Source organism: Danio rerio, chromosome 18 (assembly GCF_049306965.1).
Source record: "Danio rerio strain Tuebingen ecotype United States chromosome 18, GRCz12tu, whole genome shotgun sequence".
NCBI lineage: Eukaryota > Metazoa > Chordata > Actinopteri > Cypriniformes > Danionidae > Danio > Danio rerio.
In genome coordinates, this window is record NC_133193.1 from 43,825,776 (window position 1) to 43,851,766 (window position 25,991).

General features: G+C 35.8%; 4 protein-coding genes across 5 annotated transcripts in view; all 4 read right to left on the bottom strand.

Annotated features, from left to right (window-relative positions):
- Positions 1–781: 781 nt before the first annotated feature.
- Positions 782–1,921, bottom strand: foxg1c (forkhead box G1c). The gene is given in 1 exon segment (NM_001045215.1): positions 782–1,921. A coding segment is annotated over 1 exon segment (1,140 nt).
- Positions 1,922–2,848: 927 nt separating this feature from the next.
- Positions 2,849–6,104, bottom strand: pglyrp5 (peptidoglycan recognition protein 5). The gene is given in 4 exon segments (NM_001044321.1): positions 2,849–3,538; positions 3,749–3,867; positions 5,514–5,706; positions 5,900–6,104. Coding segments are annotated over 4 exon segments (717 nt in total). The 3' UTR covers positions 2,849–3,338.
- Positions 6,105–9,945: 3,841 nt separating this feature from the next.
- polr2i (RNA polymerase II subunit I) lies at positions 9,946–13,448 on the bottom strand. The gene is given in 6 exon segments (NM_001006013.3): positions 9,946–10,291; positions 10,796–10,847; positions 10,958–11,032; positions 12,278–12,351; positions 13,140–13,194; positions 13,279–13,448. Coding segments are annotated over 6 exon segments (381 nt in total). The 5' UTR covers positions 13,341–13,448; the 3' UTR covers positions 9,946–10,228.
- Positions 13,449–15,747: 2,299 nt separating this feature from the next.
- The window catches only part of LOC101886500 (uncharacterized), a 49,953-nt gene continuing 39,709 nt past the window's right edge, over positions 15,748–25,991 (bottom strand). The window contains exons 8-10 of one of the 2 annotated variants that reach the window (XM_021467870.3): positions 21,759–21,865; positions 20,739–20,854; positions 15,748–17,318 (exon numbers count right to left, since the gene is read on the bottom strand). In XM_021467870.3, the coding sequence (XP_021323545.2) occupies positions 17,304–17,318; positions 20,739–20,854; positions 21,759–21,865 (238 nt within the window). In that variant the 3' untranslated portion in view covers positions 15,748–17,303. The remainder of the gene's footprint in view (positions 17,319–20,738; positions 20,855–21,758; positions 21,866–25,991) is intronic. The other variant, XM_073930044.1, reaches the window with a different exon arrangement.

The following is a 25,991-nucleotide window of genomic DNA, read 5'->3' on the forward strand; positions in this document are numbered from 1 at the left end:
ATGAATTAGTCTTATATGAAATACCTGCTTCATATCAGACTATGTTAATGTCTGAGTGAATACTGAACAACATGTATAGACATACCGAAAACACCGGACAGAAACATGCAGTAAAGGTTATTGTATGCATAGAGAAACACCACGAGCGGCCCTCATGATAGGAACAAAACATGACTGTTTCCTTCAATTTCCTCTTTTCAGAAGTGCTTTGTTTTTAGCTCAACATGTTCAGTTCATCTGTCATGTGTCTAAACATTGGGTAACTTTTTTTCCAGTGCACATTATTGCATAAGAAATTAGTAGAAAGTACATAACATTTGTTTTGGCTACAAACAATTGGCTTCGGGAAATTATTTAAAAGGATAGATCATCTGAAAATGTAAATTTACTGCTATTTACTCACCCTTAAGTGGATCTAATAAATATGTTTCTTTGCTCTGTTGAATGCCAAAGATTTTTTTAGAAGTCAAAATTTTTTCCATCGGAAAAACTAAAATTCTTCCTTGTTTATTGCATTTTTCAAAACATCTTCTTTTGTGTTTAACAGAAGAAAGAAACTCGCAATGGTTTGAAACAACTATAAAGGGTGAGGATATGACAGGATTTAAATTTTTGGTTGAATTATCCATTTAATAGACGTAAAAAACAGATTGCACAATATAAATCAATATTATTTCATAATAATAATAATAAATAATTGGAAAAATCTTACAAATGTTATTTTTAAAACACATTTCTTAGCTTTTAGTTCTTTAAATGCAGAACCACACACGTCAGCTGTTCAGTGCATGGAGCTGGCTGTGTTAAAATGAGGGAAATAACTGGGAATGTCTGTACAAAGTCCTCCGATATATTCAGAAGAAGAAGGAGAAGGCTTTCCTGGGAAAAACTGTCCCGAAGGAGATGTTTTGGAGAGGTAAGATTCCTCCTGCGACCAGGCCGACAGTCCCGCTGTGTGAGGCACCTGATGGGAGTAAAAATAACTGGACTGGTTGGAGAGTAAATTAAAAGAGCAGGGCGCGGACAGAGGCAGAGGCACAGAGGCAGATGTGGAGAAGGAGGAGGAGGAGGAGGTCATCTGCTCGCAGCCCATCCCGTAATAAGTGGCCTCTTGGCTGGACGGGATCAGAAGCCTTTCCGCGGCGGGAGCGACGGAGCTGAAGTGGCGCGCGCTCTGAGAGAGGACAGACGCGGCGTAGTTGCTGTGGTGCGCGGCTGCGGGGCTCGAGTGTCGGTGCTGGAGGGTAACGAACGGCGGGACCGGCCAGTAAAATGAGCCTGCGAACGCCAGTCCAGCGGAGGCGGCGGTGGAGGACAGCCGGGCGCCTCTCTTCATGGCCAGTTTGGCTCTCGACGCGGCGGTGGACCGCCGCCGGAGTTTGCCGGTGGTTCCGCCGATGAAAACATCGTCACTCGACGGGTCCAGCATCCAGTAGTTGCCCTTTCCCGGGTCGTCGTAGTGGCGCGGGACTTTGACGAAGCACTTGTTGAGGCTTAAGTTGTGTCGGATGGAGTTCTGCCAGCCCTGTCTGTTTTCCCGGTAGTACGGAAAGTTGCCCATGATGAACTCGTAGATGCCGTTGAGGGTGAGCCGCCGCTCCGGGCTCTGGCGGATGGCCATCATGATAAGCGCGTTATAACTGAACGGAGGCTTATCGGGTTTACTCTTTTTCTCCGGCACATCTGTTCCCTCACACTTGGGCTCTCCAACTCCGTCTTTTTTCTCGGTTCTGGTCGCTAATTCGTTGCGCTCCCGGACAGGTTTGTCTGCAGGCTGATGGCAGCGCGCGGGCGGCTTCGCCGATCGAGAGCGCGGTGCTTCCTGCGCGTCGCTTCTCGCGCGTTCGTGTCGCAGCAGTAAACTGCTGATGCTGAATGACGACTTGTGGAAAAAACTCACGGGGGGCTTTAAGTCCTCCATGTTTAATTCAAACACGCTCCAACAGGACTTAAAAGATCAAAAGTGGCACCAGAACCCATATAAAGTGCCCTGTCATCCTTCGGAAACGCTTGGTACAAACAAAACAAAGATGCGATAAGTTTCCCGCGCAGCCAATCTCTCTGACTGATCAATGAACTCGAAGGCTCAATTATAACACTTGGAAAGCCGGTGAAACTCAAGCCTCTCACCTGAGACCGCCCTTCTGTTTACACATTCATCTGACTGAGTGCCCGTCAAAAGCGACTGAGGCAAAAAAAAAGACGTTACGCCAAGGAGTTCAGATATATGACAACACTTGGAGATGTGAGTAAACAAACAGCTTAGGGTGGACATGAACTCTAATCTCTGGAGGAATGCCCCTGGCGCCATAGCATAGGGGAGCGTGAGCATTCACCGTGCAAAATAACAGACTACACTTTTACATGAAAAGAAAGGCGATGAAACATTTGCTTGAATGTATCCGTTTTCTGTTTGCGCTGTACTTCATTCTTTGATAAAGGCCTGATACAGGCTATAGCACGTCTGCTTGAAGTTAACGATGTCTATAAATAAGGCCTATAAGGACTGTAAAAGGAGGTAAGTTTAGTTTTAACATGTTCATATGGATAGGGCTGTAGAGGAGTTGTCGCCTATACAGGCTAAAATTAAACCAGATGACATTCATGAGTTCAATGCAATAAAAAAATAAATAAATGAATAAAACCAAGATGTTTTCTTCAAAACTAGTTTGTGTCCTTTTATTTCTGTATTTCCTATTTTCTGTTGTAGGGCAGTGACCATCCTGCATATTTGGTAAAACTGATGGCTTTTGTCCTGACAAGTAATGTTCAACGTAAGTACAAATAATGGATCTGAAATTTATACAGTTTTTATATAAAATAAATATACAAAATATCTACAAATAAATGGATTTCAATAAGTACTTTACTTATTATCAAGCACAAAGGCAGCTACACATACATGAAATAAGAGTGTAAATACTAAACAGACTTAAAGTAATTATATTTGTCAAAAATGAATAAATAAGACATATTAGGTAAATGACAACGTGGAAGAGTTATTAAATATGTTTAGACAGATGGAAAATCCCTGATTGAGTCCATTATAAGAGGCACTGACACACAATATTAATACAAGTCACTGCGACACAGACATTTTTTGTGCATAAAAATGATCAATTCAGTCATAAAAGTTCATGCTGTGAACATGAGGAATCATTTTCCATAACAACAACAATAATAATCTTATTTGATAAACATTTTTCTGGGCTTTAAATGATAACCTCAGAACTGGTTCCAGTAATATTTCATGACTTTTACACAGCTTTAAAACATAAAAAGAATGAATAGAGAATAAATAAACCTGTCAAACACATTCACACAGTTCTATTTCAAATTTATGCATGCAAAAGTTCATTGTTTTGCAATCGGTCTCTTAGTTTTGGTAGCACAGAGTATAAATTTTCCCCAGGACAAGCAGTTTTTGCAACGTCTTTATGTCCCAGAAGCACAAAATTGGGTCGCACATGCCCATGAAGCACTCCAATGTGAAGCAGTCTAAGCAGAGCAGACAGCGACGCAGAGCTTGGCAAATCAGCTACAGACAAACAGAAATTAAAACGCATTTTATACATTATTTGCATTTTATATTTGCTCTCAAATATCCACATTTCTTAAAAAGTACATGGAAATTCTTATGCATGTTGCTTATTATTTCCATTTATGAAACTATTAAACACTGCGACAGTATTATATTTGTAAACACCTCAGAATGAACTAGAAAAATGAATGTGACTTGTGTTCTCACCATTGAAGTTGCCCATGAAGGCGATGCCAACAGAATAAAAGTTGTGTTCTTTAGCATGAGCTCCTACAATCCCCCATCCTCTGCCTTCATACACCGTCCCATCTCCAGATATTAGAAAGCTAAAGAAGTAAGAAGGACAGAGTCAATGTACAGAGTCCACCCTGTTGGGTTAGCTCAATCTAAAATGGACAATAGCTTTAAATTTTTAATTTAAAAGCAATATATATATATATATATATATATATATATATATATATATATATATATATATATATATATATATATATATATATATATTTAAAAAGCACGAATACAATCATGAGTCCATCACAGTCATGAGGATTTACAAAAGCACCTTTTCTATTATAGATTTTATTACAAATGAGAAACAAAATGGTTTTCAAACTGTAATTTGCTTGGTTGTTTTGTTTTATAATTATTTTATTTTGGCTTAATATAATTGCATATTTATTCAATAAAGATCATCATGGCCTATAAATTAGTGATGACGTTTCCATTACTAATGAAGTAAATTCAGGTTCTCTGGATTTAGATTTCAGTAAATGTTTTTATATTTCGTTTATTTCGTTAAGGTCTGATGTACAATTCAAATTAAATAAAAAAAATGTAATTTAGAACTTTTTTCTAAAAATTCTATTTTGTCAGATTTACAATTATTTTAATTTTGTCTCTGAATATCAGGTTTATTGGAATAAATATTGCTTTCTCAACTTGTAAAAAGAAAAAAGGTAACTTGTGAATAAACTGAAAAGATGGAATATTTTTAGTAACATATTTTTAAATTTTGAAATAACACAGGCCCGAATGGGGGGCTTCGGGTGGTTCGAAAGACCCACCTCCTCACTGACAAAGTGCAGAATTCGGCCCCTACATGAGCTCTATTGTCCCATTTTTGACTGCTATGCCATCATAAATTGTGAAAATAACTGATAGAAGAAGGCTTTAGGACAAATTTCATTTTTAATTATTCAAATGGCCAAATTCTGACTGAGAAAAGTTAAATAAGCTGTCTAGTTTATTTGCCAAGAATGTTAAGTAGTTTTGTAATCCAAAACAAGTTTTAACAGATTGCGAATTGTTTTTATATGATGGATGAAAATAAAGTTGAGTTTTAAAAGGTAGTATTTTTTCAATATTTCTTTATTTTTATTCTTTTATCTAATAATGCTTATCTCATAACATTATTTATATAAATGAAATAACATATTTTAAATGCACATTTGTAATCAAATATTTTGTGGTGGTATTGTGAGCATTTTGACAAAATTGTAGTAAATATTCTAGTAGCCTACATCAAAAAGTGTAGTTCGACAACATCTGACAAGCTGAACAAGCAAAGATTAGTGCTTAAATATCGCTAAAATGCAGCATTTAAACCCCATAATTGAATAGAAAATGAAGCAAATAACTGCAAAAAGGTCCCTTTTTGAGAAAAAAAAGAACCATCCCTGCAATACGCTGCATGGCTACAGGCCTGTGTAATACCCCTAAAGTAATAATAGGCTACTTTTAATTTAGTATAGAAGGTCATGATCTGTTTATTGTTTCTAAAAACATTTAAGACAATAGAATACAGCCCACTGATTCTGAATGAAACAGTTTATCTCATGTTCAGCAACATAATTTACAAGTTAATTAACACTTAAAGTAACCAAGGCTTTAGCCATGCCGTAAACATTTGTATATGTCCTTTAACCATGAGATAAAGTATGGTCAGACGTTAAAAGTAATGTTATCTTCTTACTTGTAACCGATATCGTCGAATCCCCGCTCCTGCATGTGCATGCGCTGAATGTGCGCGAGCTCGGTGACGCTTTCTCGCGGGTGCGCGCAGAACCGGAGCGCGGTGTGGTGAACGATCACTGTGTGCGCGGGACTCTCCATCTGAGTCATTTCCCGAGGCTGCACGGCGTCCCAACCACGACGACTCACTATATCTATTGAAAAATAACATTAGGATCGCTTGAACTCACTATTGCAAAATAACAATATGATCGCTTAAACTCACTATATCTGTTGCAAAATAACAATATGATCACTTAAACTCAATATGTCTATTGCAAAACAACAATCTGATCACTTAAACGTGTCAGAAATCACAAAATCGTTTGTGGAGCGAGTCTCTCTCACCTGCGTTTATGTCCACGGTGTTTGTGTGTCCGTCCATATCAGCGACAAACTTTTCGTTCCCTGTATGCTCCAACATGACTAAACTGACAGGTTTATTAGCTCTGGATGACAGGGAGGGACAACATACGTGAACTTCCGCGTACTTTCCAGTCTCGTGCAGAAATTCAGCTCCTGTGTACAGGAAGATGAAGAAACTGTGCTGCATGGGCTTTTTATAGATGACAAATTGACAATGGAAATGCAAGTGTGGATATTTTACCAGCGTGAAAATAACAGAAGTGACAGACTGGCAGCGTTGCTTAATGCCCAGATATTTTGTTATGGGTTGAAATAATTGCACAATATCTTTGAAGTATACAGTGAGAAAAGTCAAAATTGTTTTTGGGAAAGTCTTGTTGATTAACCATCACCATAGAAACTTGTCTGACTTTCTTTTCCCTCAGAAAACAAAATATGCCTAAGATAATTTACAGGTTTTGTTACCACAGACTGAAAAAAAGAAGGTGACAAAGACGCGCATGAAATACAGTAAATGAAGGAGCATAATGGAAATTTGAAGCATGATGCACATGAAAAGTTGCATGTGGAGAAAAACAGGATTTAAGATGGAATCATTTGTAGATAATCTGAATAATTAAAGTGATTTTGTACACAAAACTGGTAATGCGTTATTATTAATATTAGAGAAAACAATATTAACTAAATATGACTGGCTCAATAAATTACTTAACATTAAATATATTTTAATTTATTGTATCTTCTTGTTGAAATATAATCAATGTTTATTATCAATGTACAAAAGCCATCTTGCCAATTTAACACCCACTCGCCAACTAAACTGAAACTCTCAAAGAATATAGTGCATTAGTGCACCCCCCCCCCCATTTCCCCATACAACTATCCTATAGAGATAATCAAAATTATTCGTATCAGTTCAAACCTTTTAATCTATATGAACCAAGCAACCAATTCAGATACAATGGGGATTACAATATTACAAACATTTGTATTTTATTCACAGCAAATAACTAGAAAACAAGATAAACAAAGACTGACTTGACAGCTTTATTAAAAACAGGGTTTCTACAGGTTTCATCAAGTCAAATTTAAGACTTTTTAAGACCTTTTAAAGACCATTTTATAACCATAAATGGATTTTCAGACTAAGCAAGGCTAAACGCTAAAGATTTTTTTTAATGGTCATGATAAAACCTTAAAAAAAGCATTGAAAACAAATGTTATAGTAATAAAGATAATTAATTCATATTATTAAGTAGAGTTAATAAATAAATGCATCTTAAAACTTATTGAAGTATTGTTAGAGATTGGATGGCTGGATTGGGTATAGCTTTACATGGATATGAGAAAATTAAGACCTATTTAAAATGATTTAAGACCTACAACAAAATATTTTAGTTGATTTAAGACTTTTTAAGGCTTAAAATTTGGTTTTTTAAATTTAGGACATTTTAAGACTCCTCAGACACCCTGTAAAAAGCTGCACTCTCAGAAATAAAAGTACAGGAGCTGTCAATGAGGCAGTCCACAGTGGCAACCTAAAGGTGCATATTAGTTCCCAAATGTACCTAAAAAGTATCTTTGAGGTGCCATTATGGACCCTTCAGATACAAATACACTCTAAAAAAAAAATTCCGTAAAAAAACGGGAAAATGTACTGGAAGCTCATTACACAAATATTTTACCGTAAATTAAAAACAGAAAACTTCTGTTAATTGACAGTGTGTCCACAGTAAAAAACTAAAATATATCCGTTTTTTGACTGTTAAATTACATTAAAAAAAACTAAATATTTTAAATTAATTTAAGGTTTTTATATAATAAAAATGGTTATTTTTCTGTTTTTTTAAGGGTAAACCAACAGTAAAAAAATTTACATTTTCTGTGTTTTTAATAGTATGCCTCCAGTAAAAAAATGGTTAGATTCTGTGTTTTAATGGTGTATCTACAGTAAAAAAAAATTGACATTTTCTGTATTTTAATAGTATATAGTAATAGTACTGCCCCAGTACCTTTATTTCTGAGTGTATAATAGAACAAACTACAATCCAGTGAATCATTGCGAGTGACATACAAATTTAGAGTTTGAGTAAAAATGTCTTCTTTTTTTTTTTGGTTTTGTAAATATGCCTGATAACATTTCTTCCTAATTAAATAGTCATTTTATAGCACTGAACATTACAAACTGTCAGAAAGACAAATGGTTTTATTTGTGATTGAAAAATCAAGGGGAGACCACCAAATACTGACTTTATAGATTTTTTTGAAGTGAAAACATAGATATTGTGTTGTTCAATATTTATTAATATTTCCACAATTAAAATTGCACATATTCATCATACTACTTAGCATTAATTCATCTTGAATTGTACACACCTACTGTACATATAGGTTTGTAATTATGTTCATATCTATCTGCACACTTCTGATTATAAAAAGCAACCTGTACAATGTTCAGAGCTTTACAAATACAAAACTATTGTAAATCTCTGATCATAGTTATAACCTGTATATAATGTTCATAGCACATCCATCTGTAAATATCACCAGATTTTCTATAATTGTACTTTATAACTTATATCCTGCACTTGCTGCTATTGCCCTCCTGATTAGACCTAAAACTACATTTCGCTCCCTTGTACTTGTACATGTGTAATGCCAATAAAGTTGAATTTAATCATCTAATCTAAAACAGTTGCGCTGCAGAAAATAAATCAAGAGCATATCAAGGTTTACATGCAAACCAACAAAACGCTTGAAAACTGCTGTGAAATATCATATATGAGTAGAGGGAGAGATTTGACCTGTTAGCAAAATACAACCTGTAATCACTCAAATCCACTTCAGGTTTCTCAATTTTACTCCCCTGAGACAAATAAGAGAAGACTCTATACTTCGGCTGCACTTGGGGGAAAAATATCTAACTGCATTTTTTTATGAGATTATAAAATTTTCAATCATGATTTTAAGAATAATCTCCATATTTTCTGGAAAGTATGTCATTTTCTGTACACATGACCATAAAAATAATACCAATAGCTATAAAGCATAAAGTTTGTAAGAAGCCTAATTGAATGCCTTCATGCTCTGAAATCACATATTCAGATGTTTGTGTGTAAATCAACAATGCCATGGTTCAACCTGAAACCTGCTTCATGTATTATTAGTCAATTTAAATCACAGCCTATGTAATCTCATTCTTGCACAATGAAAATTTACTGGTGGTTCCAAACCTTTGGAGTTTCTTTATTTTGTTAAACACAAAAGAAAATATTTTAAAGCTGAAATCCTACAACCATGACTTATACTATAACAAATACTATAGAAGCCAAGGCTTTTTAACATTCTTCAAAATATCTTCTTTTAAAAGTGTGAACTAACCCTTTTGTTACAAACTGTCTGGCTTTAGACAGTCTGCAACATAATCAAGAGTTGATAAACGATTTATTAAATGAATTTAAACAAGATCAAATGCAAAATAAATGACCTTTTAAACAAGTAAGAAAATTTGGTGCTGGAGATCGATCAGGCAGCCCAAATCAAGCCAACAACGCAAGCATCTCTCGAGGGAACAAATGAGGAACCCTTTTATCATGCTCTCTCAGAAATAAAGGTATGTGAGAGGTCACTGCGGTGGTACCTTTTCAAAAGGTACACATTTGTGCTTAAAGGGTCCATATTGGTACCTGAAAAGTTTATATTAGTACCTACACATTGTAAGAGGAACACTTTTGTACTTTTTAGGTACTAATATGTATTTTTGAGGTATTAATATGGATTAAAATTTATACCTTTTGAAAAGGTACCACCCCAGTGACAGCTCGCGTAACTTTATTTCTGAGAGTGTGCGCTCATCACCGGCAACGCAGTACACCTGTGATGTACTCCAACCTGAGCACGTAAGGGAACAAGTGACCTCAAAACAATAGCGCCATCTAGTGGACATCCAAACACCAGAAAGAAAAAAACTTTAATCCAAAGCCTAAAATCTCAAAAGCACACTATTTTAAAATGAAAACTCGACTTTCTTTTACTTTTTGTAATCTTTTATTACAAACATCTTTAAAAAAATACAGAAGAAATAAAATGAAAAACTATTAACACTTCTCTGGAGTCTCTGGATGTGGGCTGGTGTTTGTTTCTCAAAATTAATTATAAACTCCAGTTTAGTCTCAAATTCTCCAGCGATCTACAGTCAGGTCACTGACAAGATACACCCACTGGACAACAACACATGTCCTCTAAACTGACAAACAATGGACCGCGGACTCCAGAACACCTCATTTTTCATCATTTATGAACTCATCCTCCTCATTCTGTCCATCTGTGGCCACAGTGTGGGGCAGTGCAGACATAGTAGAGCCTCATGGCATCCTGCATTCAGAAAACAGAAATACTGTAATTACTGCAGTAATTAAAATCACATGTAGGACTTAAACGTATTTAAGTTTCTTCTCATCAGTGTCAGTATATTGCGCACAACTTCCTTGGTTTGAAATGAAGCACAGAAGATGTACTACGTTAAAGGCATGACTCATGAAGGTATATGGTCTCTTTTGAGGATGTTTTTTTGGAATTTGTCTGTATATTCGAAAACCTTGCCATCTATGGAGGACGAGGGAGCTCTCACCTGAAATATCTTAAGCTTTGCTCCAAAGATGAACAAAGATCTTATGAGTTTGGAACGACCCAAGGGTGAGTAATTAATAACAATTAACATTTTGGGTAAACTAACCCTTTAATTTCAGAAACTACAAAATGCAGGGAATCTGCTATTACACAATTTTGATGCAAGTAACATAAAGCATGTAAAGTTAGAGGAAACATCTGTTCATCAAACAGTAATAAAGAAAACAGAAGTAGATTGTGAGTCTTCACCTCAGCCTTCATACTGTGAGACTGGAAGAACACCGCCTCCTTGTGGCCACATCTGAAAAACACAGATTCATTAGAAAAAAATCAGCTTTAGTGAAAGTTTATGGCAGATGCAGGAATATCATTATCAATAAACGTCTATGTCAAGACACGTTTGGAACGCACTTTGGGCACGGGTGGTCCTCTGTTCGAGGCAGTGTTGGATCCTGAGCCACATCTGCAATAATCTGAGTGAGTTCACTAGGAGAGAAGAGAGAAGTTAGAGCAGTCTAGAAAATATACATGCAAGAAACTCTTCAAACAACAAACATCATATAATATCTGACTCTAGTCAGAGTTCAGTGTTGTGGGAGGTATTTTCAGCTTGAATAGTTTTTTTGTCCACTAACCCTTTATTCTTTAGTGAGATAAGAATTGGTAAATTACATTCATAACCAATATGGTTTGTTGCTTTTGATACAAAAAAAATACACCCTCAGATTTCAAATGCTGTCCACTATATTCTACAAGGGAAATTATGGAACAAAATCAATGCCAAAAGTATTTAATTAAAAAGCTTGTTGAATAGCACAAACTGAAAAAATAATACACAGAATAAACAAGTGCTTGGATTCTAATCATGTGAACAGCCAGGGTTTGTATCTTTAGGTCCTGATATTTAACATATCTGTTTATTTAAGCTGTGAATATTTCAACTAAAAACATTTAAAACACTTTTTCATACTTATAAGTGTATTTATTCATATTCAATTAGCAAAATTCACCTACAAAATATTCAATACTGTTTAAAAATAAGACATATAATATTCAAAATATTTAATACTGTCTAAAAATAAGACATAATATTCAATACTGTTTAAAAATAAGATGTATAATATTTAAAATATTCAATACGATTTAAAAATAAGACATAATGTTCAATACTGTTTAAAAATAAGACATAATATTCAATACTGTTTAAAAATAAGACGTATAATATTTAAAATATTCAATACGATTTAAAAATAAAACATAATATTTAATACTGTTTAAAAATAAGACGTATAATATTTAAAATATTCAATACGATTTAAAAATAAGACATAATATTTAATACTGTTTAAAAATAAGACGTATAATATTCAAAATATTCAATATATGCTTTCCCGAATGTAACGTCGGATCTTAACAATCAAATTTGAACCACTGAATTTATGGAAGCGAATTTTGAATTGAAATAAAATGAACTGAAAACAGCCTTCTGAATATTAGACATCACATTTGTAAACAGTATTGAATATTTTGTAAGTGAAATCTGGTAATTGGATATGAACTCAATGAAAAGTGCAACAACTGTGTCTCTAAGCATTACTAACCATGCCTCTGATGTGACCGAAAACTGTCACCAGTATAAAACAAAGCTTACATTGATAGACTGGCATTTAGACCATTACCTCAATCTAGTGAATCACCATCTCTGAATAATTCATAAAGCAAGACACTCACTCAACCTCATGGGTGATTTTGTTCACATAGATGCAGCTGTTGTCAGCTTCCTGCTGATAGTCACAGTTTCTGCACTGAAATACAACATACCAATGAAGATTCTGTCATGTAAGATCTTCCCATTTCAAACACTGTTAAACCACAATCGTCAGCATCTTTAAAGGAATAGTTCACCTAAATATTTTAATAAGAGTTTCATCTTCTTTATTGAATGCAAAAGGAGATATTCTGAAGCATGTTGGAAACCGGTAGCCACTGATCATGGTATTTGTTTTTCTTCCTACTATGAAAGTCATCAACAAATTTTTAATAATTCTTCTTTTGTCTTCAACTTCAAACTCGTAACGGTTTGAAAGGGTGAGTAAATAGAGTAAATGGTGATTTTAATTAAGGTAAAGTTGGCTTTGAATTCACACTTTAAGACCTTCACCTTATTTTTTTATCATTTCAGAAAAGTGTTCTTTGCTAATTCCAAATAGGGAAATCATATTAGCAGTCAATGACTATCAAAGTACAACACTGTTCAGTCAATTAAATAGTGCTAATGTTGTTTTGAAGTCATGCTGAGTTATATGGATATGCGATTTCAGACCGAATATTCAGTCAGAGGTTGTCACCATTTAAAAATAAACGATTGTGCGAATATAAAACCAACTTTACCTCAATGTTTAAAATGGCGTCAATTTTCATTTCTAAGTGAACTATGCCTTTGATTAACAGGTTCATTTCTGTTTATTTATAACCATATGCATGTTTCTGCATCAAGAATTAAATATAACGTTAGTCATTCATTGTAAATGCTTCAACATTTACGAATAAATAATTCACAAAATCAACATTAACATAATAACAGCTGACTTACAGCATAGAGCAGGATGCGGTTTTCTTTATCTTCTTTGGGATACAGCATGTTATTACTGGGAAGAGAGAGATATTGACATCAAAACAAACATCACATCAGGATCATACTTGCTCTCAGCACCAAACTCATTTCAACTCACCATTCCTGACAGAACCTGATGCCCACGAAACCAGGTTCATAGTTTCCTCCCTCCAGATCCATGATTTGGTTGCTGAAACTTTGTAATAAAAGCTTAAGAGCTGACAACGAGGACTAATCCTTCTCTACTCCGTTGAAATGACTGGCAATAGTGTGTGCGCATGCGCGGTCTCTGTAAATGCTGCGCAGAAAATTCACAGCGCCTCTCAGTGGCGGAGGTCAAAAACTTTTGTTCATTCGTTCATTCCTTCATTTATCTTCCTTCAGCTAAGCTAGTCCTTAAACTTCTAGTAGTATCTGGATGCAGTCTTTATGATGCAAGCTTAGATTGCATCACTCAACGATGCAGTGTCAGACACAATACACGGAGTAACGTCCCTGTGACTGGTAGGGTTAGGGGTGGGGTTAGGTGATAAAAAGCATTGGATACAGCTCATTGCACTGCACCAGGTCTGCATCCAGACCCCTCTTGAGGTCGCCACAGCGGAATGAACCGCCAACTTTTCCAGCATATGTTTTACACAGCAGATGTCCTTCCAGCTGCAACCCAGAACTGGAAAACACCCATACACATGCACACACTTATACACTAAAAGCACTACATTAAGTTACACTACAATACAATACAATAGCACAACATTCATATGAATTTGAATTATAAAATCATTTCAGTTCATGTGAATCTTACAGTTGACACTTCATTCATTATTCTCTATTTAGACTATATTCAACTTTAGAATGATGGATGTTAAACAATAAACCTTAATGACCTCCTGGAGTTACATGCAGTTTCTTACTATAAACAACTGCAACCACAGCAAACAGAGAATAATTATTACAACGTACAAATGCATAGACTTAATTCGCATAGACTCCCAAATTACTTTTTTGTGTTCACAGAAAAAGTTTTTTTTAATATTACTGACATATAATTAATTAATTTATATAATAATATATATTTTGTGTTAATTAATTAATTTATGTTAGAAAGGAAGAAATAGAGCAGCATGGTGACTCAGTGGAGAGCACAATCGCCTCACAGGCAGAAGGTCACTGGTTTGAGCCTCGGCTGTGTCAGTTGGCATTTCTGTGTGGAGTTTGCATGTTCTTCCCATGTTGGTAGGGGTTTCCTCTGGGTGTACTGGTTTCCCCTACAGTCTAAAACCCTGCGTTACAGGTGAATTGTGTAGGCTAAATTGTCTGTAGTGTAATACTAATACTGTAATAATGTAGTGTAATACAAATACTACTGATATATATTCAATTTCTTGTAAGATTAGTCCCTTTATTAATCCGGGGTCACCACAGCCAACCGCCAACTTATCCAGCAAGTTTTTTTTTTTTTTTTTTACGCAGCGGATGCTCTTCCAGCCGCAACCCATCTCTAGGAAACATCCACACAGACATTCACACACACACTTATACACTACGGACATATTAGCCTACCCAATTCACCTGTATTGCATGTTTTTGGACTGTGGGGGAAACCGGAGCACCCGGAGGAAACCCATGCGAAGGCAGGTAGAACATGCAAACTCCACACAGAAACGCCAACTGACCCGAGGTTCGAACCAGCGATCTTCTTGCTGTGAGGCGACAGCACTACCTACTGCGCCACTGCCTCGTCCACTACTGATATATAATTATTATATTTAATTTACATTATAATATATATTGTAAATGGGCTAATAATTCTGACTTTAACTGTATAAAATGGGGATACTCATCCCGAGGTCCTCAGATTATGCGGAGTCACTGATTGGATCCAAGACCAGCGACGAGATGATCCCAAGGATTCCATATCCGGGACCAGGCCATATCCTGAGCTGCCGCTGCGCTGATGGTCGTGGGTTGTGGAGAACATGTGTCTGATTCCAGCGACGCTCCAGGGACAGACGAGTCTTCGCTGAGGCCATCTTCCAGCCTCCACCGCGGTGACTGAAGCTCTGCACAAGACTTTTGGCCAGCGGAGAAATTAAAATGGTCGTGCCCAACTGAGTCTGGTTCTCTCAAGGTTTTTTTTCTTCACTCCCATCAGGTGAAGTTTTTTTTCCCTCTCCGCTGTCGCCACTGCCTCGCATGGTTCAGGATTGGTAGAGCAACGCATCGATGAATTTGCTCTTCAGTGTTTGAACTCTCAGTAATGATTAAATCACACTGAACTGAGCTAAACTGAACTGAACTTAAACACTAAAAACTGAACTACACTGTTCCAGTTACTATGACCATTTATGTGAAGCTGCTTTGACACAATCTATATATATATATATATATATATATATATATATATATATATATATAGTGTTAATTAATTAATTAATTTATGTTAAGTAAAAAAGTAATCTAATGTCTAAATTCGCTCCAAAAATGTAAAGTTAAAAATATAAATTAAAAATTATGTTAAAATAAAATTAATTACAGTAATTCACTCAGATTAATGAATCCCAAATAAATAATTTACGATTACAATTAAAAAGCTTAAACAACCAAATCTAAATATTTAATTTGTTCATGTCCATGTTAATGTGACCATTAATACACATCAGAGAACTTTCACCATATGAATGTATTACATTTTTTCATCTTGCAAAAAAAGAAGCTAATTTCTGCATTACACAAACAAACAACATCATTATACCTCAAAATGCCAATGATATTGTCAGTGTTTCCCAGGTTTTAAATATGTTTTGTCAGATAAAATTTAGATTTAAACTTACAAGAGAAAACAGAACAATTAGAGTGAATTGACACATAATATTTTACTGCCATCGTAAAATATGTAATCCATAAAAAGTAACTGTAATCTGATTATGAGCATGGTAAAATGTAACTAATTACTACATTTAGTTACAATCTGATTACATAATCCAGATTAGCTGTCAGTTACCCTGCTTTTAATATTTTATACATTGTACAATATATTACAATAATTGTACAATATTAATGAGTCAAAGGTTGATCGTGTTTCAATTCATACGATTTTAAGGCAAGACACTATCAACACCCACATAGCAAAATTTCTCTTGCCCAGCTCTGGCACAGACAATCAGCACAGACACAATGCTTAACCCACAGGCCACAGTGAATTACGGTACATGATTGGACCAAGTCTGGCTTCCATACAAGGGCCAAATATGGATCAGCCAAGTTAACAACACATAACTGGGCCTGAACTGCATGGATCAGATACGTTGGTGTGTCATGACTGCAATGATTTTGATTTCGCATTTCGCTTTATGTCTGTGCTTTTTCTCGGTGACCCGTTAGGTAGAATTTTTTTCTTTACTCAAAAATAATTTAAAAGTATTTTAAAAGTGGGTCAAAATAGGCCAAATTTACGTGTCACACACATAAATCTGGTCCAAATACTACATTTGATATCTGCCCCAAGTCTTGTGTCCTGCTTTAAAGATGGTGGCACTTCAGCCATACCCTTTGGCCCACATGCTGTTCGCCAGTGCTGGACGAATGCCTACTATGCTTTATGCCAAATCTGCGCCTGAATTATTTGCTAACTGGGCATTCTCAATCCACAGAAATTAGTGACAAACATTTATGACCACAAGGTGGAGACAAAGTCAATTTGACCGGAAAACATATTCAAAAATCTGCTCTCCAGATGGTGGACAGAGTCTCTCCACACACAGAAACAAATACATGCAAACTGCCTTCCACAATAATCTGTAAGACTTAATCAAATTAATGTGTCAAACACATAGACGCACTCTTATTCCATCAGTAAAGACATACTAGAAAAAGGGAGAAGCACTTGAAAAGAACAAACATCCAATCGCTATTTCTGGAGTGCCATCACATAAATGGGACCCAGAACCCCTGCTGGTGCAGCGCCTGTTGTGAGCTCACATTTGGTGCACGGCTGTTGTCCAACACAGTTCAGACCACATGAAAAAGAAGGATTTATTTTTTTTTAAAACTATGGTGACAAGCTGAAAACAAGGCAAGAAAGTCCAAAACATCCATGTGCAAACCAGTGATGTCCTTTCAGTATCTTCCAAACATGAAGAACTATTTCATTTTTCCCTTTAGGAGAGATAAAGACACTTGACTGCAAAAATTCATTTGTTAGGAATTGTGAACATTACAAAACATTATGACATTTTAAAAAAATTTGGTTTTACAAACATTATAAATGCGCACTGTATAAAAAAAGATCTTGTCCTGGCAGAAAATTACAACATATTCTGTATATACATACCGTGAGAAAATAAGTAATGAACAAGTCACGTTTTTTTCTTGGGAATAATATTTCTAAAGGAGCTGCTGACATGGAATAAAACCAGATATTAAAATAAAATATCTTCTGAGAAATTCTGAGAAACTTTAAAATAAAATAAAAAAAATTAATAAATAAAAATCTGAAAAATGAGTTGTCTGTAATAACAATGAAACGACAGAAGGAGAAAGCACTGAACTACTGAAAATTATTTATAAAAGGTGATGTATTTTTTGGTAACGGCAGCTTAAAGTTGCCTCTCATATGGAGAATGAAGTCACATGAATTGCTCTGGTGTGATTTTTTTTTCTCAGACTTCAACAGAGTAAAACATTCTTGATGGTTCTGTGGGTCTCGTCTATCAAATCTGATCTTTTTTTTGTATTCTCTATTGGATTCAGGTCAGGTGATTGGCTGGGCCATTCTACAGCTTGATTTTTATTTTCTCTGAAAGCATTTAAGTGTTTCCTTGGCTGTGTTTTGGATCATTTCTAGCAGGCACACAACATCATAAGACATATTAGGTTAGATTTAGGTCGTGACGCCAAGTGACCAAAATTCAATGTCTAGCCATCGTCTAAGGACAACGTTATTTTGACTTCCAATAATGACGTCAAATTACATTGATATATGGTTGGTTTTAGGTTGTGTTGGAAAGTGACCAAAATCCAATGTCTGATAGATGTCATAGTGGTAACGTCCTCACAACGTCAAGGTTTAACATGAATAAACGACATTTGGTTGATTAGACATTGGACAATGATGTCGCCCTGACGTTGGGTTCTGACTTCAACCTGATTTTCATTTCCAAACAAAATCCAACGTCCCCACAACGTTGGGGTACATTGGGGCACAACGTCAATATGACGTCATGTTGACCTCCTGTGCCTGCAGAGTTGTCTTGCTGAAATGTCCACCCTGGTTTTATCCTCATCATGAGTCCATGTTAGACTGAGAAGCAGCTAACATTATATTACAATGAGGAAGGACAGAGGGTTGCTGGATAACTACTGATGTCAGCTGCTGTCTGGACTTTCACTGCCTTTCTACGCCTCCCTTTCTTCATGTGTACAATACTTTTCCCTTGTGTGATTTCATTTTATTACACATAACTTCATTTGTAAACCAATTAGTTTTGTTTTATTTGCATATATGAATTTGTTTAGTTGATACCAACATCTGGTGAACATTTCAAGTCAAGGGCACCTTTAGAAATATGTTTTCTGAGAAAAATGGTGACATGTTCAATACTTTTTCCCCGCTGTATGTGTAACGGTACATGTGTTAGTCCTGAAGCATCACAGTATGGGGGTGAAGGGTCAGTTCATGCTGTCCCATGGCAAATACAGTGCCCAGAAGTTCTGCCATGTTGCCATTGATAACTTGCTAAACAAGTTTGCAATACTAGTCCCGCACATCTATCAATCGCATTTACATGGAAAAACTATGGAAATATAATCTTGTGTGCATGTGCTTGTGTGCATGTGAGTTCTTTCTCTACACTAACAAGCCTAATTAGTTGACTGAACTAAATGAATTGAGTAAACTCGTTGCCTCAATTTAATTGAGTAATGGAGTCTCCCAAAACTTGCATATTTAAGTTTATTTAACTTGCCGGTTTTGTAGACTATGCTTACATTTTTCAGTTCACCAAATTTACTAATAGTTTCTTTGCATATATATTTTATTTCTTAGATGGAAAATATGCTGATTTAAAGAACAATGTACCCAAAATAAAGTTAAGAAATCTCAATATCTTTGAAACTTCTTTCAAAACAAAACAAAAGTCTTAAGGTCGTTTCCTTAAGTTAAGCGTAAAATAATAATAATAATAATAATAAAACCTGGTCCCTGATTCGGAGTAAAAAAAAAAACCTTGAGTGCGTTGACATATGTTGATCTTTTTTTGCGTTGATTTAACAACTTACAGATAATTGAGGAATGGAACTTCATAATGATGGTATCCAAAATGTCAAATCTTATTCAGACAGCATACCAATACATTTTACAAACATTCATTTATCCGGACAATAAGGAAGTCCTTAGGCGAAGCTTAAAACGCAAGGTTTCCCAACTAGGACTTTACAATACAAACAGTTTTTTTTATACATTCTAGGTGTCTGACCAGCACCCTCTAGTGCCCTGTAGTTCCATTAGAGCAGCATTTTTATTTCCAATATTCCATGGATAACAAAACATGACAGACATTTCATTCTGTTATAATATATAACAGAGAATAAGAGATATAAGAATGCCTTAGTACTCCCACCAGTGCCGATATACAGCCATATTGCACTGCTACACGTGTGATATTGCGTTTATACAGTTTGACGGCATAATTGTGTATATCAAAAATGGAGAGTCTCAAAAACCCTTTTGTATGAGGAACTACTTTCTTCTGCATTGGATTCAAATCATAAGCTGACAGTTAAACAGCTGAGCATGCATATTTTAAACTTTAGATCTGTAGTGTCTGCTTTTTGCTGGCTGTGTGTGGGCGGAGTAATACACAAAGGGTAAAGAGGCTGTACGAGTGCTGATATTACTTAAATATCACAGCTATCAGCCAATCAGATTCGAAAACCAGACAGAACCGTTGTATAAATATAAATTCGAAAAAAAAGCATGGGCAATTTAGACTTCAGTGTACAAAGACTTTTAGGGTTAGGTTTAGGCGTAGGGATTTGATATAGATTATACTTGGATTACTCCAATCTTCAGATAGCCTCCCACACCTCCGCTCCACCTATGTATAGATCTGCTATGTGGGATTCACATATGTTAAGTTTGCAGCAGCAAATTTATATTCAGTGTTATATTTTCAGACAGCATGTTCGTGAATATACTGGAGAAGCAAATCTCAGCTTACTCAGCACTGCCAAGACCAAACACATCAATATTATCATATACATATTCATTACTATACTAAATCTCTTATAGAGCAGTCATAACAAAGATAAACATAAAGCACATTTATTTAGTTCTGTAATTTTATTAAATGTACTGCCAATCAATCAATCAATCAATCAATCAATCAATCAATCAATCAATCAATCAATTGATCGATCTAGAATTTTTAAATAGAGACCCTGAGTTCCTCAGTGTTTATTTCTAATGGAATATGTTGTTCTGGTGAATTTTTGTCAGGACATGATCCATTTGATCCACTGATCTGTCCAAACTTGACACTGCAGTATGTTACATAATCATAAACTCTTATACTACACCTTTGCTCTTCTTTTCTTTTTCCCAGATTTCAGCTCCTTTCCACTTGTCAAAATGGCACCGAATGTTTCCGTGGACATGCGTGTTGAAACTTCAATTTTAATTGAAGGTAATTTTGCTGTAAAATAAGATTAAAAACAAATTATATCCTCATTTCAATGAAGTATATATCTAACCACACATCACAATGAATTTTACCTGTGAAACTCTAATACTGCGATACTTAAATAATTAACCAACACTTATGTAATTACTAGGCACTTTATTTAGGAGATTCTGATCTTTTGCAAACAACAAAAGTATGTTTCTAACACTGGTGTGATAAATCTTCCCAGCAACCATTTTTTGTTTTTAAAAGACATCTAACAGATGTGTAATGGACATCTAAACATAGTCATCTTGCCTAAAATTAGACTAAATTTGGGCTGTCAGTGAAAATCTAATAGACGTCTAAGAATAGGCCAAAACTAGACTACAGAGGTGAATGACACCTAGTTTTGGGCTATTCTTAGATGTCTATTAGATTTTCACTGACAGCTGAAGTTTAGCCTTGTTTTAGCCAAGCTGTCTATGTTTAGATGTCTATTAGACGTTTATTTAACACAAAATTATTGGCTGGGTTCTAAAGCTGTAAAAGCCATAGTTTGTGTGAGTTAGAATAACTCTGACTTGTCATAATGCTTTCAAACTGTTGATTTTTTGTGGATCTGACTGCTTTCATTTGTTAGTACAATTTGTGAGTCAGTTTAGATAAAAAATCATTTGAGAATTGAATAAGAGTAAGTTTTACTGTATTATATTACATTAAATACATTTTTATTAATAATCAGAGGATGATCAAATCTTCTTTAATCACATTAGGATGAGAAATTTTCCTTTCGAGGATGAACTAATCATATAAGTTGAGCTGGTGAATGGTGCATCAGTAACTTTACACTTCATGTGTGTGAAACCACAAATCTGTGCGTGAGGGCAGAGTTGCCATGTTCCATCAAAAATTTCCATCACATTAACTTTCACACCTGCTTGTCTCTCTCTCAGGGCCTCTGAAATCATTTTCCCACCGTCCTCTCCGATGTGATTTTCACCAAGGTCCAGTTCGGTCAGCTGACTGGAGAATTTTACTAGACTGAAAGACATTTATAGATGCATACAGTAGAATTAAACAGCTCGTACAGTATATGTAGTTTATGTTATGTTCTCCCCAAGAGCATTACTTGATGGATTAGGATGAACAATTAAGACATATGGTAAAACATTTCCCACTGTGGCTAAAACACACTAATATCAAGCGTCTAAAAGACTATTAACAAAAACTTGTTGAGAAACAGTAAAAGCTGTAAACAATTGCAATAGGATGTTGTTTTTATCAGTGACGTTTACATGGACATCAGTAATCGACTTATTTGACTTAATCTGAATAAGACAATATCATGATTAAGCTGTTTACATGAGTTGCATTTTGAATGTTCCTTTCATGATCCCATTATACATTTTATAGTCATTGCGTCACTGCGCTGTCCACATTTCCTGTAGTTTCATGTTATTTTGGGTGTTTCATTTTTAATTTGTCGACTTTAACGACAGTTTGGGACTTTCATTTTCATTCAGAAGCATTTCATGCATGCCCCCGTGACAAACGAGATGTAGGATGAACTGCTGAAGCTGTATGGGAAAAATCCTCCGCGTTTTGCGATGCGGGTGTCTGTGGTCCTTCACTGACTCAATAGGTACAGAGAATAGTGTTCAACAGCTGTGTGTGTATAGACTATCCTGTCACAAAATGCGGCGAAAAATCCTACACGACGATAATAGATGATTGCGGTTTTTACATGTCTGTACTGAACTCCCATAATGTGACTAAAATAGGCACACTCCACTTGAGTAAAAACAATTTGATTTCTGTTTAGTTAGATTATTACCCTAATCTGTTTAAGTTAATTAAAAATAGCTGTTTACATGGTAGACTCTTAATCGGAGTATTGTCTTAATCATATTAAAATCCGGATTATTAGTGGTTATGTAAACATACAGTACAAAAAAGGTCAAAAAATCAGTTCAAATAGATCCATTTCTGGTTCCCTTATAATGTGATCCAATGTGTTTGTGCCAAAAGCAGTCATATTTGGTTGTTCATAAAGTCTGTTTACCTGATGGTTATATTTGCAACACATGCGGTCAGCTCATTCATGACCAAGTCAAATTCAAATGGATGGAGGAAATGTGGGATCTCAAAATCAGCTGATTTTACAATTAAAATACACTTACTGGCCACTTTATTAGGTACACCTTACTAGTTACAGGTTGGAACCCCCTTTTGTTTTCTTAATCCATTGTGGCATAGATTCAACAAGGTACTGGACACATTCCTCAGAGATTTTTGGTCCATATTGACATCATAGCATCATGCAGTTGCTTCAGATTTGTCGGCTGCACATCCATGATGCAAATGTCCTGTTCCACCTCATCCCAAAGGTGCTCTGTTGGACTGAGCTCTTCTGACTATGGAGGCCATTTGAGTACAGTGAACCTGTTGTCATGTTCAAGAAACCAGTCGACTGAATATTTGAGTTACTACAGTCTTTCTATTAGGAACCAGTCTGGCCATTCTCCTTTGACTTCAGGCATTAACAATGCATTTGCGCCCACAGAACTGACGCTCACTGGATATTTTTTCTTTTTTAGATCATTGTCAAACCCTAGAGATGGTTGTGCGCGAAAATCTCAGTAGATCTGCAGTTTCTGAAATGCTCAGATTAGCCCGTCTGGCACCAACAACCATCCCATGTTCAAATTCCCTTAAATCACCTTTCTTCCACATTCTGATGCTCGGTTTGAACTGCAGCAGATCGTCTTGACCATGTCTACATGCCTAAATGCATTGAGTTGCTGCCATGTGATTGGGTAATTAGAAATTTGCATTAACAAGCAGTTGGAGAGGTGTACCTAATAAAGCGGCAGGTAAGTATGCATACTTCAAATCTGCAACAAAATCTGAAGTGATCTGTGCCGTTAATTTGCTCATTTTTAGCTCTAATTACATTTGAAATATGTTATTCCCAGCTTCTGCGAATGCTTGAAGATTAGCAAGTATTTCATGACATCAATGATAACCATAGGACACAGTTACAAACAAAAAAAAAAAAGACAGAACAGAAGCAAAACCTGAGGACAACATGAGGGAGCAATTCAACAATCTAAGTGCCTGATCTAAAGCACACAGTGCAGGTGCATTTAGAGCATCTGAATCCACTTTTGCTAAAAAGCTGTCTGCATGGCCATTGCTAAAAAGGTTGTCTTTATTTTCTTAAAGAGTTATGGGTGTGTTTTTGGACGTTAAACCAATCAAAGTCTCATCTCCCATTCCCTTCAGGAGTCATGTTTTGGACCTGCATATCATCAATGCGCTCTTTACATGAGAAAAAAATCAATAAAAAACCTCCACCACTGACTTTAGACAAGGTTACAATTGGTCAATGGTGCGTTCTAATTCAGTTGTGCGATAACAAACAACGCGTTTGCTATTTAAACAGCGAGGCGCAGATGTGAGAATTATGCTTGCGCTGAGCTGAAACAAGCAAAAAACATACACTGCACCCGATGCTTGACAGGGCTCTGCGTGTGATGGGATTTTAAAAAGAAGGAGTCTAATTGCCATGGAAAAGGAAACCATATTTACATCCAAATGGTAATTACTCGGTACCAAAGTGTAGCTATAAATGACTTCAATGGTCTGGATTCAGTCAGATTTAATGAACAGAAAATGTTGTTTGTGTGCCTGTCACAACATCTGGAGCATGTATCAAGAGGCGCATTAAAAAAGAAACAGGTGAGTTTGCTAAATTATTCCACGTTACTCCAACAAAGTTTGCAATTTACAGTACTAAATATCTCAATGTGTATTTATAAGTTTTTGACAAGTGATGTGCAAAACTTTACATGCAGTTCTGGTTCTTCTAAGCAGCTTTGAATGCTATACTCCGTTCATATGGACGCTGAAATAAATAAATGCTACATATGTGTTGCAGATGCTGGTGTAAAACAGGAATGAGATGTTATGCTGAACAGATGGCATCGCCAAGAGTCTGTTCACTGACCTTACGATATAAAAACTCCCTAATATCCCTAATGATTTGCTCCATTTAGGACTATTGTGAAAATGTTTAATATCATATTCTTATAGGGCTTGCAAAGAGAAATAAGGCAAATGCCTTTCAGTGCCTACTGTGATGATACGGATCATTAATCATTTTACACATCTGTCTCCTATATGTAGATTTAGAAAGTGTAATCTGACAGATATTCATATGTGGGCAAAAAAAGCAGCCTGAGAAACTGAAATCAGATGTTAAATGTGAAGTGAAATGTCTTGTTATGCAGACAATACGTTAACTTTAACCGAATCTGACCTCTGTGTATTAAAGCCAAGTATGTAGGCTAAAGAAAATGACTGGTATATCTGAACACGCACTAATTCAGAGCTAAATCTTATAGGATTTGCTAGGAAAAAAATGAAATACACTTAATTGTATGACGTGTATACATTAAATTTAAAACATATATCATAATGAAGATAAAACTGCAAGCTACTTAAAGTGAACATAAAGAGAGTAGTATGTTTTTCAACACTTCAGTACACTCAATTAACCTTTTTAACTGCTTCCTTACTGGTTTCTGAAGTGCAGTTGGATGATAGAGAGTTGGAACAGATGTTTTAAACCCATTTTCTTTGCAAATCCTGTCTTGTGGATATGATAATAAGTGCCTGTCATGATAATGACATGATAATACGGTTGCTGGTTTGAATCCCAGCTAGACCAGTTGGCATTTCTGTGTGGAGTTTGCATGTTCTCCTTGTGTACGCATGGGTTTCCTCAGGGTGCTTTGCTTTCCCCCCACATTCAAAAGACATGTGCTATAAGTGAATTGGACAAGCTAAATTGGCCGTAGTGTGTGTGTGTCGTAAATTCGACGTCTTATCAATTAGAAATTATCAGACCAGAGGTTTTGAATATCAGAAAATAGACTTTATTCTCCATAATAAAGCCGAGAAAGAGCAGAGCAGACCTCATAGCATTCTGAAGTCTCTCCTGGACACCTTCTAAAGTCTCTCCTGCTCCTTCTCCTTTATTTATGTTTTTGACACACCCCTATGTGTCTCTTTTTAACTTTTGACCATTTTTGAATAGGTTTTCTAGTCTAAGGGGTCCTGCTATTCTTGGCTCTCAGCCCACTAGCTCATGTCAACAGAGATG